At 40.1% G+C, this 15338-nt stretch overlaps 1 protein-coding gene across 2 annotated transcripts in view; it reads left to right on the forward strand.

Moving 5' to 3' along the window:
• The window catches only part of LOC116332915 (sodium/potassium/calcium exchanger 2), a 44419-nt gene extending 29972 nt beyond the window's left edge, over positions 1 to 14447 (forward strand). For both annotated transcript variants that reach the window (XM_031756011.2, XM_039607896.1), the window contains 6 exons: positions 3381 to 3479; positions 6471 to 6553; positions 12646 to 12780; positions 12870 to 12959; positions 13267 to 13433; positions 13912 to 14447. In XM_031756011.2, coding sequence (XP_031611871.1) covers positions 3381 to 3479; positions 6471 to 6553; positions 12646 to 12780; positions 12870 to 12959; positions 13267 to 13433; positions 13912 to 14161 — 824 coding nt within the window. In that variant the 3' untranslated portion in view covers positions 14162 to 14447. The remainder of the gene's footprint in view (positions 1 to 3380; positions 3480 to 6470; positions 6554 to 12645; positions 12781 to 12869; positions 12960 to 13266; positions 13434 to 13911) is intronic.
• The last annotated feature ends 891 nt before the right edge of the window (positions 14448 to 15338 follow it).

Genomic DNA, 15338 nt, shown 5'->3' on the forward strand with positions numbered 1-15338 from the left:
AGAAAAACACATTTTTAAAAATTATGCATAAAAAAATCAAAAAATGTAACCATATTAAGTAAAAGCTCTGTTTCCAAATAACAATAAATAAGGTAGAAATGGCAAAAAATTGTCATAAACTGCATTTGGTAGCTTTACTTTTAAAAGCAATTTATTAGTTTTGAATATCACTGTCATTAAAGGGTAATGTGTTGCGTTACAGTGTTAGCTGATGAGGAAATCAATGTGTTACAGTTATTTTATCTTGCCAGATTTAACTTTATAGTAATCTCGAGTAAGCAGGTTATGTTGTCCAGTTTAACCTCTGAGTATGCTAACTTTACCTCATGGTGAGTTCATGGTGATAACAAGCTTGTTAGTTTTCCTCATCACAGCTTTCCCCCGAACTAAAATCTTTCCGCTTCAGAGCTGTAGCACTTGCATATTTCTCCTCCTCAACATCACCTCGCCACCTTTCTAACTAGTTGAGCTTAGACCTCAATCACTCAGGCCTAGACACCTTTCAACAACCTTGAGGCATCCACTAGTTGCAAGGGAAAATTATGTATTTCCTGTGAAATCGATTCACAAAACCACATTGGAGCAGGTCTAGAGCTCTTGAGTGAAACTCTGGTAACAATCAGTCACTAGAAAAAAGTGTGTATTCCACAACCAGCTGGTGAGTGGTTGCTGGAAGTCGATGGTGTGAAACTGGTTGCAAAGAGATTTGCTATGCTACACCAAAATGTCTTTGTGATTGCTTTGGTTGCTAGTAGGTTTCCAGGGTGAGAAGACGTTTCCATGGAAGATGCCAAACTGCCTGCAGATACTTGCAAACTACTCGCTATGCTGTAGTGAAACTGAAAAATGTGATGCAAAGTCGCCTTTTGAAATTGTTGGTGGTTGACGTTTTAAAGCAAAGCTTTTACTTTGAAAGTGAATATTTTTCATTTCATTATTTGCAGCTTTGAGAGTAAATGTCCAGTTTTTGCAGAGAAGTCGACGTCTTCCACATAAACTGTGAGGGACTGCGCCAGTCTGCTTCTGACCAAGCCAATCATGAGAAGGTTTTTTTGTTTTCAGCTCCCTGTTTTTGAGTGGCGACAGCCACCAACCTCCAACAACCGCTTAGCAGCAACTTGGGGAATACACATTTTCTGAAGTGACCAGAGGTTGCCATGGGGTCACTGACTGGTATCTACGCCTGTGTGACTGAGGCGTGGAGGTGCTTTTTCAATATCTGAAAATTATAACCATGACACTAATTAAAACACATCTTCCCACAAGATAAATCCTGCCACCTTTGCCATATCACTAACTAAGCTTAACATGCACACTGACACAGCCTGAGGATTGAAAGCCTTCTACTTGTTCATGCAACATACTTCAAGGAGTGGAAAGGCAAAAGAAATGGTGTGATGTCATCAGACAACAAAAGACACAACGGCATATGGTAACCGATTGCTCATTCGAATAATTAACCAATTATCTGATGCACTTAATTGCTTTAATTTGCACATTTGTTAAAACAAATAAATAAATAAAGAATCAGAACACCTAAACAAGTTTCTTTATAATTTGTTACAATACCAGTCATAACTGAGAGAAATAAATAGCTAGATTCCTGCTAAAGCTAACTTGCTGAGGTGATCTCAGATTCTGTGGATTATGTATCTAAAATGGTAAACTTCCTTCTTCTTGCAGCTTCTGTAGTAACGGCTCTTTGCTTTCACAGGTCTTTATCAAAGTATGTTCAAAGTTAGACCTGAAACATGACGCCAGTGGTTTTTTTTAGCATTTCTTTTGAATACCTCCAACAGAAAGCCCAACCCTGTCATTTTTATACCCAAGTAACCAGATGATGATCTCACACTCACCTTTCCATAAATAAACACCCACTTATCCATGAATAAACACGCACAAACACACACTCGCTAAGACAACTAACTGACAATGACCGCCTAAGGTGAGTGGTGTCAAGACAGTGGAATGTGTGATTCTGTCTTGTGAAAGTCGGCAGTGTATGTGTGTGTATTTGTGTGCATGTGTGTGGAGAAAAAAAAAAAGGGCAGGGAGGGGCTGAGCGTTGCCAAACAACAAAAAGACAAAGTGAGAGAAAGATGGTGTTTGCCAAAGACGAATGAGTGAGAAAATCCGAGGTGATAGAGAAATGTAGAGTGAGACAGAGGAGGCATGAAGGCGGCCGACCGTGACTTGGGGTGGTTAATGATTTTGCCAGAAGGTCACAGACAGCGTTCACATGGCTGGGCGGAGTATTCGTATTGACGCATCACTGTGTCAAGCACTGACGAATCAGCCATGCATTTGTAAAATGAAACAAAAAAAATCTTTTGCATTGATTGCAGCCGGGTGATTTGGATGAGGCAGGAGAAACGGCAAAGATTGACACGCACAGTTAAATTAAGCACGGATGCACGACAGCACAACGATTAATGATGCGCAGGAGGGCTCGCACAGAAAGTACGTGCTGCATAGGATAAAATCTCTGAACTCTGACCTGGAATCTGCACAACTTGGTACTGGAATCGTATTTCTCCTTGTTTCTAGGCTATATTTGTGGGCTTTTGGGGGGATTTCAGGCTGTAGGGATTTTATCAAAACTCTATTGCTCCTTAAGCCAGCAGCCAGTTATTGCTAGTGATTAAAATTTCCTTGGATGAGCCATTATTTACAATATCAAGAATGCACACAAATTATATGAGCCACAAGGTCGAGGTTTCAATCCAGTCCACTGCATCATATCATTACAAAATGGTTTCACGGAATCAGTTAATGTTATCTACAAACTAATACGTACCAGCAGTTTTGGAAACATCTGTTCAAATTCTCTATATTTATAGTTATGATAATTTTTTTGTCTTGGAGTAAGAGATGGGCTGTGATAATGATCAAATTAGTTGCTTCCTGGATTAAAAATTTGAACACAGCCTCTCGAATCTTTAAATTTGTGATTTGTAACATGCCGTCCCGAACTTTTGTTTGCTTTTAAGTTCCCTGCTAGCCTCTGGCATCTCTTGTGACTTTTTGATCTGAAATGAGAACTGAACAAGACCAGGATTTAATCTGAGCTCCAGAAGGCAGATCTTTTCACAAGAGATTCTCTCTGCTTCGCCTCCGCCAAGGACCAGGACATTGCAGGATCATCAGTATATGATATGCTATGTCATATTGACTATGTGTTGTTGCAACTGCAGTTTTGTGTAAAGCCGCCTCCCTGTTTGTTCTGTGCTTTTGAAACGCGACCCATCTGGGGTCGAAGGTGACAACGAAGGAGCGCTGACTGGGACGAGGCCGAAAGGCTTTGTGGATGCTACGGTACGCAGCGCTTTGGTCCGAATTTGACCAGTGTTGTGTTTTTTCTTTTCGTTTCCTCTTTGCAGGTAAATTTCGAGAGAAGGCGTCTATTCTGCACAAGATTGCTAAAAAGAAATGCCAAGTGGAGGATAGTGAAAAGGCCAATGGTGTAGCGAGCCGTTCAGGTAAATAAAACTTTAATATCCTTTAGATCTTATTGCAGTAGTATGAAATTATAGGAAATACCTTTGTTTATTGTCTGGCTCAAAGTTGTCCGTACAATAAAAAGATGTCAGTCTTTATGTTACACATACACATCTACACTGGCTGAGTGGTGTCGGTGTGATATTTCCCAAAATGTCTCTTTTCTTTGGAAGACCTTTCCTTTCCAAGGAAGACCTTATTTTCAGTTCAATCCTTGAATCTGAACATTTTCAAAGGATCCCATGAATCAGGATCTTAACTCAAGCGATGAACTAGTATTGTGTCTACACATAAGACAGCTCGACAAAGAAACAATTTTACATTGTGTCTTTAGATACTTTGTTACTAACAACCTGTCACAAAAATACATGATTTATTCCCATGTTTCTAACAGAATCTACTAAAATGCCAAAGATAACACAGTTTTACAGCAATAAAATTGTGTTTTTGCACCATCAAGGTGAATTGCAAAGAGCTGTTGGCTGAAAACTTGACATATCTGAACATAGTGGAAAGCGTGTCCTTTAAAAGAATTTGAGAAACCTGGGCAGATGGAGGACAAACGAAGTGAAAGGCCTACAAATACCATCAGCCGCAGATCAACAGTATTTGAAAGTCATGTCTTAAAGAAATGGGAAAAATCAATTGATCTGTCTACTGTTCACTGAAGCCTTATTAGAAATGGCGTAAGTGGAAGGGTGGCTGTCAAAAAGCCCTACTTAAGGAAGGGAAATGATGAGAAAAGGCTGAGATAAGCAAAACTACTCAAGAACTGCACTCAACATCTGTGGCAACAGGTCAGGATTTCAAGAGAAAGCTACGACAGGGAGTGTAACGGCTATCTGTAAAACACGGTGGAGGCTCTGTCATGGTTTGGAGTTCCGTTTCAGTCAGTGGTGTTGGGGATCTTGTCAAAATTTATGGAATTATGAACAAAGAAGAATATTAATCCACCATGAAATTCCATGTGGATAGATTATTCAGAATGACTTTGATCCCAAACATGCCGTCAGTGCAGTAAAGGCATGCCTGGATAGGAAAACATAGCGATGATTAGGTCTGACCGCTGATCAGCTTTGGCCTCTCACGACCTTCAAGGAGAAGCGGGTATCGCTAGAATAACCGAGCTTATGTGCGTTAGTTATTAGATTCCCTGCTGAAACGATCATCTGTTGTTAAACAAACACGACATGATCAAGAGCAGCCAAATTGATTGCAAGTGTTGTCTTCAAGCAGTATTTAATCAATCACAGTCACTGCCAAGAGTAATTTATGTGTTTTTCACTTCAAAGAGCGCTGGACCAAAGAACAAACAGGAGGCCAGAGGAAACACTTTCATGGCCACAATGGAGGCAAAGCAGGAGAATCAAAGCGAGACATAGCTGTTGATCAACAAGGCAAAATTATGCTAACCGCGCCACATTAACATATTACCCTCTTGATCAAAGTGCTCGACTGGTGGTCACCACAGCTAACTTCACTTTTTAGGTTGTTGCAAAAGAATATTTACCGTGGTTCAGTCCAGGTATCCCATTTTTATTTGTAATATTGTCACATCTGAGCGAGCAAGGTAGGGAGGGAGGTCATGTGGTGGACCAAAGTGGTACTGAGGCACATTATCTGTCTGAGAATCTGCTAATTGTGTCACAACCATACTTGGATTAAAGCAATTTCCACAGCAATTATAGTTTAATCATCTGATTACATGGCTTTCGGCTCTTTGTATTTTAATAAGTGTAAGTTAAGTAAGCCGGGCCTCAATTGAAATGGATTTAAAGCAGCCACTAGCATTTGATAAGGTGAGCTAGTATTACCCTCAGACATGCACATGTATGTTCACACACATGGGGGTGCCTTGATATACTTTTTTGCCATTATTTCCGTTGTTACAACATTTTTTAAAATAAATATATGACATTTATGTTTAACTTTCCAGCAGTTCCATAAATGTGTTTTTCACCTGACTACAAAACAGAAATCTGAAAGAAGCAAATGAGGGTTGAAACAGATGTTGGTACTGAAATGCTAAGTCGGTTACTTGATTGAAATAAAGGTTAGTTATTTGGCAAAAAGACGACCTGGAATAAAAAGGTGCTATCAAAAGTTTAACAACTTTTTGGCCATAAAAAGCAGAAACGACTGCTGTCCCCTTCATGGTCATCTTCTTGTGCAGCTCTGCACTAGAACATGGAATTTCCCTGGAGGATGCATTCACACCGCTTGCACATGAGCATTTGCAATTTCACTGCTTGCATGAAGAGCAAATATCAACTTTAGTGTTACACCGTTCTAAATTTCAATATGAGAAACTGTGGATATGAAGACCGAGTCTGTGGCTAAGACTGAGAGACCCGATAACAGTCTTCCTTTGAAAATGTTGCAATGTTCATGTCAAGTGGTGGCAGATCGGGTCATGAATTTCAGGTGATGTGCACGTTGGGAATGGGGCTTCCAGAGAGCAATTTAAACAGAGCAGGAACATTAGGTGTGTCTTTGAAGGAGTTTCGGTCAAATTAAAATCTGGAAAAACAGGTTTTTTGTTTTTTTTACAGGTGCAGTCTTAGAACATTTTGATCACACCTGATAATTTACTTAACTAAATAACAGTTTTCTGTTTAATCAGGCCTTCTGCTGACATTTTCTGTTGTTCTTTATACGTTTCATTTATTTTTGTTCTATTTTAACAGGGTTCTCTATGATATTATAATTGTGTTGTAGTTGTTTTACAGCACTTTGCAACTTTTATGTCTGAGAAAAAGGGATATATAAATAACTTTACTTACTTTTTTTATCACAAAGTGAGGATTCCCTAATAATTAAAAAATGAGCTGAATCATTTTATCTGGATAGAATTGCTATGCAGAAATTATTTGTCCACTTTTCTTCAGACCATAAAAATTAACACTTTGTCTTTCAGAGTCGTCAAACAAATTCATTATTATTATTATATTAAGTCATTATTTTTCCCGCAGATAAGAACCTTCCTAACAGCTCCAGTGTGGAAGTGGAGGTGACCCCACCTATGAATGGAACAGCAGGGCAAGAGGGGGAGACGGTAAGAAATGAAAGGGCACTCACAAACCGCAGTATGTGGGAAAATCTATTTATACCAATTCGTCGCCTGTCCACCTAACTGGGTGAGAAGGCAACGAAACTGTGAGACGAACATCAAAGTAAGAGAGGCATTTATGAATATTTTATGCCTCTCATCTGTGTCTGTGTTCCACCTTGAGTGTGATTGATGCAAAGGTTGCACCAACTATGGCACAGGTCACTACTGCTGATAATTTCCCAGCATGCACTCGGGCGAGTTCCTCCATCTTCAGCCAGACCTGCCAAAGACCCGCCTCCTCCCACTGAGTTCTGTAATCACACTCCTCACTCACCTGCTGCTCCCCGCCGCTGGATGCTCGAAACAAGCACACTCGCACGCGTACGTCAACACAAACACACACTCGGTCTTTGACGTGTGGCCAGGCTCAGCGAGCCTCATAATGGCACCTGAACCAGAATCGCTGGCATTAACGACGACGGCGGGATGCAGCAACCCGCCAAGCCAGCAGACGGTCCTGGGGCAACCGGGCAGCCAATCAAAATGTGTACACTGAGAGGAGAACAGACAGAGGAGGCGAGGGTGTCGGTCATCCTGCTGGATTTTCAACTTTTAAATTGCTATCAACAAGAGTAATCCCAAAAGCCTGCTAATGTTCCAGCTAATGTTCACCCAGTTTCATCTGGGTGAACAATAGTGGAAAAAAGGAAAAGGAAAACATAACAGGCACCGTGTGCTAATATATTTAACTCTAAGCTTGATGGAAATCACACAGCTTGTAAGTCTCTTTGGGCAGACGACATTCAACTGATGTTGCTTGTGGTCTTTAATTACTGTAATGTGTTTCCTCCAAGTGGAGGGCATGCATTAGCCAAAGTGCTTTGGCTATAATAATCAGTGTTTTGGCTAATCTGTCTTCATAAATATATATACAATTGGAAAAAAGGGAAAAATGGGAACAATTTTGTTGATATTCTCACAAACGTCACATGAACAAATCCAGCTCCAGTTATCCTTTATTATCCTTTTAATTAATGCATGACATGGAGAGAGTTTTTATTCTGTTAACAATTACGCAGGCTCAGACTGCTCTTTCTTTCAGAAGCATTTTTTCTTGCTTCAAGCTTCCAATCCTTTATCCAGTTTATCTCATATCATAGAGAATTGTAAAAGACTTTCATATAGAAGAAAATTGCATGTATAAGCATAACAAAATTACAGTTTTACTAACATCGTGCTGTGTGTAAAATTTAAAGACAAGGTAGATAAATATGAAACATAAAACACTGACACGTGAAAAGTTTAAAATCTAAGAAGTAACATGTTTTTTTTTTCCTTTTAAAATTCTGGACTTACATTATTAAAAATACAACAGAAGTGTTGGTGCATCAGCAGTAGTATTGTATTTGAGAGAGTGTATAGTTTAATTTAGGTTATTTAGTTATTTAGTATGAAATGTACATAAAGTTCATTATATAAATATATGTACAGGGTGGGCCATTTATATGGCTACACCGTAATAAAATGGGAATGGTTGGTGATATTAAAGTCCTGTTTGTGGCACATTAGTATATGTGAGGGGGCAAACTCCTCAAGATGGGTGGTGACCATGGTGGCCATTTAGAAGTCGGCCATCTTGGATACAACTTTTGTTTTTTCAATAGGAAGAGGGCCATGTGACACATCAAACTTATTGGTAATGTCACAAGAAAAACAATGGTGTGCTTGGTTTCAACGTAACTTGTCATATCTCATATATTGTATAAAGTGTAATATGTGTAGCAGCTTTGCATACAGTGGTGTCCACAATACTATGAAGTCCTACTTGATTAAAAGCACAAATAATACTGTACAAAGCTAATATTGGAAAAGTTGGAATGTTGTGTAAAATGTAAATAAAACATAATGTAATAATTTACCAATCTCAGAGATCAACATTTTATTCACAATAGGACTTATAAAACATATCAAATGTTTAACACATTTTACAGTTTAATGAAAAATATTATCTCATTTTAAATTTGATGGAGCAAAAAACTGGAAAAGTGAGCATTACCACAGCTGAAGAAACATTTTTAAATTAATTCGTTTAAATACTAATACTAAATTAAAATGAAACTAATACATGAAACTATTTAGTTTAAATGGCAAAGGCTCAGTTACACGATTGGGTATAAAAAGAGCATCTTACAGAGCATCTTATGGGTTTGGATTCTCAGGAAACACTTCATTAAAAACAGGCATGATTCTGTTATGGAAATCAGTGCATGGACTCAGGAACACGTGTCCAGAAGTCCAGCAGCTGGTCTCCTCAGTTTCCAGACATTTACGAATTGCTGTCAAAAAAAGAATATTTGATATCTTTTCTATGTTCTGATTTTCTACATTATGATAACTTTTCTATATTTGATATCTTGTCTATGGGTTTATGAGATTTGCAGCTCGTTACATTCTGTGTTTATTTAGTTATTTGACTCAAGATCCTGACATTTTTCTCTCCTAAACGCAGACATCATAACATCATAACCTGATATGACGCTAGAAAAATGATATTCTTGTGATTAATGTTTGCTAGGAAGCAGAACAGCAGGTAGATGGAGTCTAAAAACACCTTCTTTTTTTTTTTCATGTGATGATTCACAAACTTTGAAAGACCTGGATGCTTATTGGCATTCTTGATTCCTACATGCTGTTATTTTTAGATCCTGCACAGTGCACCTGCCTGTGTCAGCCAGGAAGTAGCTGGAAACAGCTCACACCTTCATATTGCCGCCAGAGGCCCCATCACGCTAATTGTTCAATTCCTCCTGGATGTCTTGGCAACCAAGACCGGGGAATAAGGAGATAGTTAAGGTCAAATTAAAATTTGCAGCAGAGTTTTGCACGACTTACTGTCTAAACCCCCTGAGAAGCAGGAAAGAAGAAAAGTAGTCATGTGCTGTAATTTTTCTCCGAGCAGCAGATTTTTCATTTTAAAATCTGCATCTGGTTCTAATTTTGATGATGACATTAAAGCTATGTCTGACTCAATTGTCTATCTGCAACAACATATTCTAGATTTTTCTGCTTTCAGTAGCATACATTTTGAATATTTATAAAGCTCCTGTAATCAATTCTTTAAATAACATTCGGGAAAACTAAAGAAAATCATAACCACGGGATCTCATGACTCATCCTACCTCTTCTATCACAACTAAAGCGATGTGAAAAAAACCATTGTGTTGGGTGGAAGTATCATTCAGTTTGAAGATTTGCTTGCTTTTTCTTTTCCTAAATAGGATGAGAATTTTATATCCAGATGGAGCCTGTGTGTGTGCGTGTGGGGGACAAAAATAATATTCATGCCATTGCAGCTGTTACGGCATCTATGAAGATGAATGTTTCATGTGAAGAATGAGACACTGCTGTCAGATAGGCAAATAGTGAATGGAAATGGGTGAAGTTTCAAATCACAGTGTGTGTTGGAGGATTTCTTTGTGAATTACACATAGCATCTTAGTTTTAAACAGATGGCTGCATTTTGTCAATTCCTTGGTACTAAAAGTTGGATCAAGAAAATAATGCAAGAGGAACACTTTGAAACAAAAACCCAAACCAAAACAACAAATTTAGACATTTCACCACAGATCAGCTGATTTCAACATCGACCCATACCCACGGCGAAGCTGATATCCACGTAAACACCCCAATAACCTATATGGCGTGCAGTTCAGGCTGCCTTAGCCTGCCTGCAGTTGCAGTTGCAAGCTGCTTTGCAACCCGTCTTCACCCCAGCTACTCTTTTTAATACTGTGTGTGATGTGATGGATGTCGTATCTATTGGCACCGATCCCTGCTCTGGCTTTCTGTGCATGCATATAGAAAGCCCAGAGAGGTGTGCTCACAGAATTCACTGCTGATGAAAATAACAATAATCTGTCGACTCTGTGGCTGAGCTATTATTTTACTTGAAGACCAAGTTCCTCTGTGTTTTTTCCATTATTATACTTGCATTATATATTAACTGGAGATGCCTCATGGAGGCGAACCTGTCAGATCAGCAGTGATTTCTTTCTTAAACTAATGCAAACGCACCATTTGCATTGGCAGCCTTGCTGCAGCTGTTCTGCACTCTTTCGACCATTTCAACTATTGTAGCTTTGTTGCCTCACACCGGGTACCAGAGCAAATGCTTCCCTCCAGGAAGAAAGGGAAAAAAAATAGCAAATGTCACGCCTCCCCTCGCAGCTCTGTGGTGTCTGATAAAAGTCAGTGCCTTTAAGCACAGAGTTGGCAGTGTTACCAACTGAGCCACCACAGGGCAGGAAAGGCCCCCAAGGGGCTGGCATTTAGGAACCAAGTTAGACCAGGGAGCACCAGCTCAATGGGGTACTTTAGCATAGAAAGCAACTAAAGCAAATCATAAATAGTCAAATGCTGGATTCATGGTGAGCAGTGTCATCCAGAAACAGTAGTCTGCATGCAGTCAACATGCCCATGAAAGAGCTGCAGAGCAAAACCGTGTGGAGTGGACTGTCAATATTGTGATTGAACATAAGAAGAAGCTTTTGCTGCGTTTTTGGATTCTACAGTGAGCCAAAATAACAATCTTTGCATCTTTTAAAAGCCGTGGATTTGGTCCAGAATTGATCTTTGCAAAGCTTCGGGTTTTTGTTTTTGTTTTGCTTTTTAGAGCTTTTAAAAGACAACAATGCAGCCATCTGGATATGGAGAGGAGGAGAAATCAGAATGCTGAACATAAGTGATGCAAGCCCTTTTGTTTGGCTGCTCTGATTACCAAGGTTACCAGGCAATACTCAACAGCAGTCGCTGTCACAGCAGGATAAGCTCCATATGATTCATGATTCGTGCAGCAACCATCTTTAAAGATTTCTGCTTCACTGTGGCCTTGTTTAGCTGATCTGATTGAATTTATTAAGGCCTGAAATGATTTCCTTGAGAAAATTACTATCCAGCGTATCACATCTGTTATCAGCATCTGTTTTACTTTATGTTTTTCTGCCCAGTGTATCTTCTGCACCCCTTCACTTCATGTTTTCATACCTATTTATTCTCAAAAGGGCAGGGGATAAATTTTAGATCACTCACATGTTCTAGTCTGGCCTGCGTGCATGGACTTGTTCTCTGCAAGTCCCCTTGGTTCCTTATCATCTTCTATAATTAGTTGCTAAGGGACCTCGGGATCTTTCCGAATAGAAAAAGCTTAGTTGTTGTACTATTTAACTATTACCTGGATGTTTAAGTGACAGCCTGTAAGAAGGTAGATAAAATGATGATTTAGTCATCTTTCCTGGAATCTGATTTCATGCGAATCGCAGGGTGCCGTCAACCTTTGTCTCACTTGGCATTCCAGCAGCACGTCCAGTCAGACCCTAAGGATCTGCTGATGCAGCCAGCATCACCAGTCAGCAGTGATGAGCCCCCGATGACTGCTGAGACTCAGAAATCACAGCCACCTCTCTCTTAAAGTAGACCTGTTATGTGTTTTTTAAATCTATGTCATACTTTTACAATTGCAATGGCCAAAGTTTCAAATAATGAGGCCAAGTGCCCACTCTTCAGACTGTTTTCTACTTTATATTATGAATCAAATCTCTGAGTGTTGCTCTGTTTCAAACGAAGCAGGTTTATGAGGGGCAGCCAATCAGAAGAAAAAGAAAGTGGGCTTTCCGGGAGATCACACTGCTTGTTTCAGACAGAGGATCATCCGATGTGGTTGCAACATGGTCCAGTATAAGACATATTATTTTCAGCTATGAATCATGCAAAACTACCCTGGTAAATTCCCAAAATGAAAAGAGAGACATGGAAATAAGCAGAATGGGTCCCCTTTAAAGTCATGGTAGCACACATCCAGTTCCTGCAATTAATCTCTGCTGACTTCTGAATTCCTTCATAACAGTGGTGTTGTCAAACCGATCCCTGCCTCTGATGGTAGTGAGTATATGAAGCTAAAAGGGACACTTCCAATGTTTGTTTTTTTTCAGTTATTCCCTCTTGTTCACCTGATATTGTTTTCAAAATGATAAATTCCAAAATGTAGGCAAAATCGCATGTTTTTGACCAGTATCTCCTTCCCTTTTTTCTGCTCTCAGGCTGAGGATGAAGAAGAAGAGGACCAGCCTCTGAGCCTGTCCTGGCCTGAATCTAGCCGCAAGCGCTTCACCTACCTCCTGATCATACCTATTGTCCTTCCCCTGTGGCTAACGCTGCCTGACGTCAGGAAAACGGTATGCGACTAAATTCTCCTGAACAAGAATGCCGTGTGCGTGTGTCTGTGTGTAAGTGTGCTGCTCAATCCTTCTTTTTTATTTTCCAGTCATCAAAGAAGTTCTTCCCCATTACATTCCTGGGTGCCATCTGCTGGATTGCAGGATTCTCCTACCTAATGGTGTGGTGGGCCCATCAGGTACACAAGACTCTGTAAAAAGAACTGATGCTATGTGATCATAACAGCAGCCCAAAAGCCTAATGATATAAGAATAATCCTTGCAAAATATATTTTCCTTCATTTCTCGTTCTTGACATTTATAACAACCCCCCATTCCCATCCACTCACGCATAATTACAGCTGTCTTGTTTAAAACAAAGATTGTCAGAGATACTTTTATCACCTCCTTCAGCTTCTAAGCACAAGGAAATTAAAAATAGCTAGAACAAAGATTAGTTTTTATTTACCCTAAAGCTTAGCTTTCTTTTTTTTTTCTTTTTTGCAGGTTGGAGAGACCATTGGGATTACAGAGGAGATTATGGGACTGACTATATTAGCAGCTGGAACCTCTATCCCTGACCTCATCACCAGTGTTATTGTGGCACGCAAGGGGCTGGGTGATATGGCTGTATCCAGCTCTGTAGGCTCCAACATCTTTGACATTACTGTTGGGTATGTTATCCGAACATGATCTGGGTATGGATCCGTATGTGATGTTTAGGAGAAGCACAGAGAAAGCAGTAGTTTTTACTCTGACGATGACTAGGGTCCTCTCAAAGCCTGGAATTACTGTAGCATCATAAGTAAACTATTACTGGCTCTATGGGCCGGAGTAGGATGGCTTTCAGGCTGTAATGGCATTTTTGCAGCGCAATTTTGATTTCCAAAGTCTTTACACAAGATTAGGTTCAGTTTCGTGGCTAAACCTGTATCATGTCTTCTAATAGAAACAAGATAGTAAAGCAAATGTACCGCGTTAGATGTGGCAACCACGTGCATATCTGTTAAGCAGCTTTGACTAAAAAAGACTAAATTATAAACAGGCATATATCATTTAAAGGGTCAGTTTAGCCAGGACATAGATATGTATCTTCATGCTGTTATCGGCTCTCAGCAGCCTGTAACATATCGTGTGCTTGTGTACTTGCAGACTGCCGCTCCCCTGGCTCCTGTGGTCCCTATTCAAAGGCCTGAGACCGGTGCAAGTCAGCTCCAACGGCCTCTTCTGTGCAATCGTGCTCCTCTTCCTCATGCTCCTCTTCGTCATCATCTCCATCGCCGCCTGCAAGTGGCGCATGAGCAAGCTGCTCGGCTTCATCATGTTCATGTTATACTTCGTCTTCCTGGTGGTCAGTGTCATGCTAGAGAACAAGGTCATTAGCTGCCCGGTGACTATTTAAGGACCTTTCAGGGACCTACATCCCCTCCGTCACCCTCACCACTGTAACCATCCTATTTGTCTGCTGTCTGTCTCATCTGACCCTTTGCGATCCTTTACACCAGGAACAAAAGAAAAAAAAGAAGAACTGTACAAGAGATGAATGAAAACTGTGGGATCTCCCTTTATTTTCAGTGAGCAGGTGGTGGTGGGGAGCGCTTAAACCATTAAGGGACAAGACTACGGCTTGGCTGGTTTAACATAGGTTTAACAAGAGTGGATTTTAAATATGTTGTTATTTTCACTGGCAGGTGAGGAGGGTCGAGGGTTTGGGTGGGTGGGTTATGGGTTTATGCCAAATATAGAAGTATTATGCATGCCATTAGTTTCACTAGACGAGAAATGAAGGTAGGTTGAGAAGAATGACCTCCTGTGACCTTCGGGGGGGAACAAACAAACATGAGATGCACTGTTTAAAACTCTTAACAACAAATATGGCTGAGCTCAAATTTGCGATCACATTTGAAAGCACATACTGGTTGAACTGACTGAGACGTCGCGAGTGAATCGGGATCTGGATGAACTAATGAATGAGAGAAACGGCGCAGCGTGCGGATGAATGCGTTCTTCGAAACATGTTGTTTAACGGTCGATGGGGACGACTCTCTTTTGAGCTTCGCGCCTGAGCGGCAAGGAACGCGGCGAAGGACAGATGAACTTCTATTTTCTTATTTCTTTCTCGCAAACTTGTCTGTGCTCAGTCAGAGTCGAAGCTTCTCCTCGCCCCCTGTCAGGATGTCGTTTTTCACCACTGAATGTTTCCGCAGAGGAGTCCTTTTTTCTTTTAAATTCTCCTTTTTCATTCATTTTCACTAAATATTAGAAGTAGCATTAGATAAACTGTAGCATGACAATCTGCTCCTTTTTTCCTTCACCCATTGAGCAAACATTACGATTGTACAGAAATTTCCATTTCACGTGCACCGATGGACAAAGGCAAGAACAAACAAAAGAAAAGCCTAAATGAAGTTTAGCCTCTTGAGCTATATGCTAGCCTTCAATATCTTGTACTGGTTAGGGGGGTGAAAACAAAAGCATGAATACTTAGGCTCATTAAAGATCCATAAACAAAGTCAATGTCAAGATAATACATTTGAAAATAACTTTACTGTGTTAAAGCGTCATGATTGATTTAGATT

Source organism: Oreochromis aureus, linkage group 3, assembly GCF_013358895.1.
Source record: "Oreochromis aureus strain Israel breed Guangdong linkage group 3, ZZ_aureus, whole genome shotgun sequence".
Taxonomy (NCBI): Eukaryota; Metazoa; Chordata; class Actinopteri; order Cichliformes; family Cichlidae; genus Oreochromis; species Oreochromis aureus.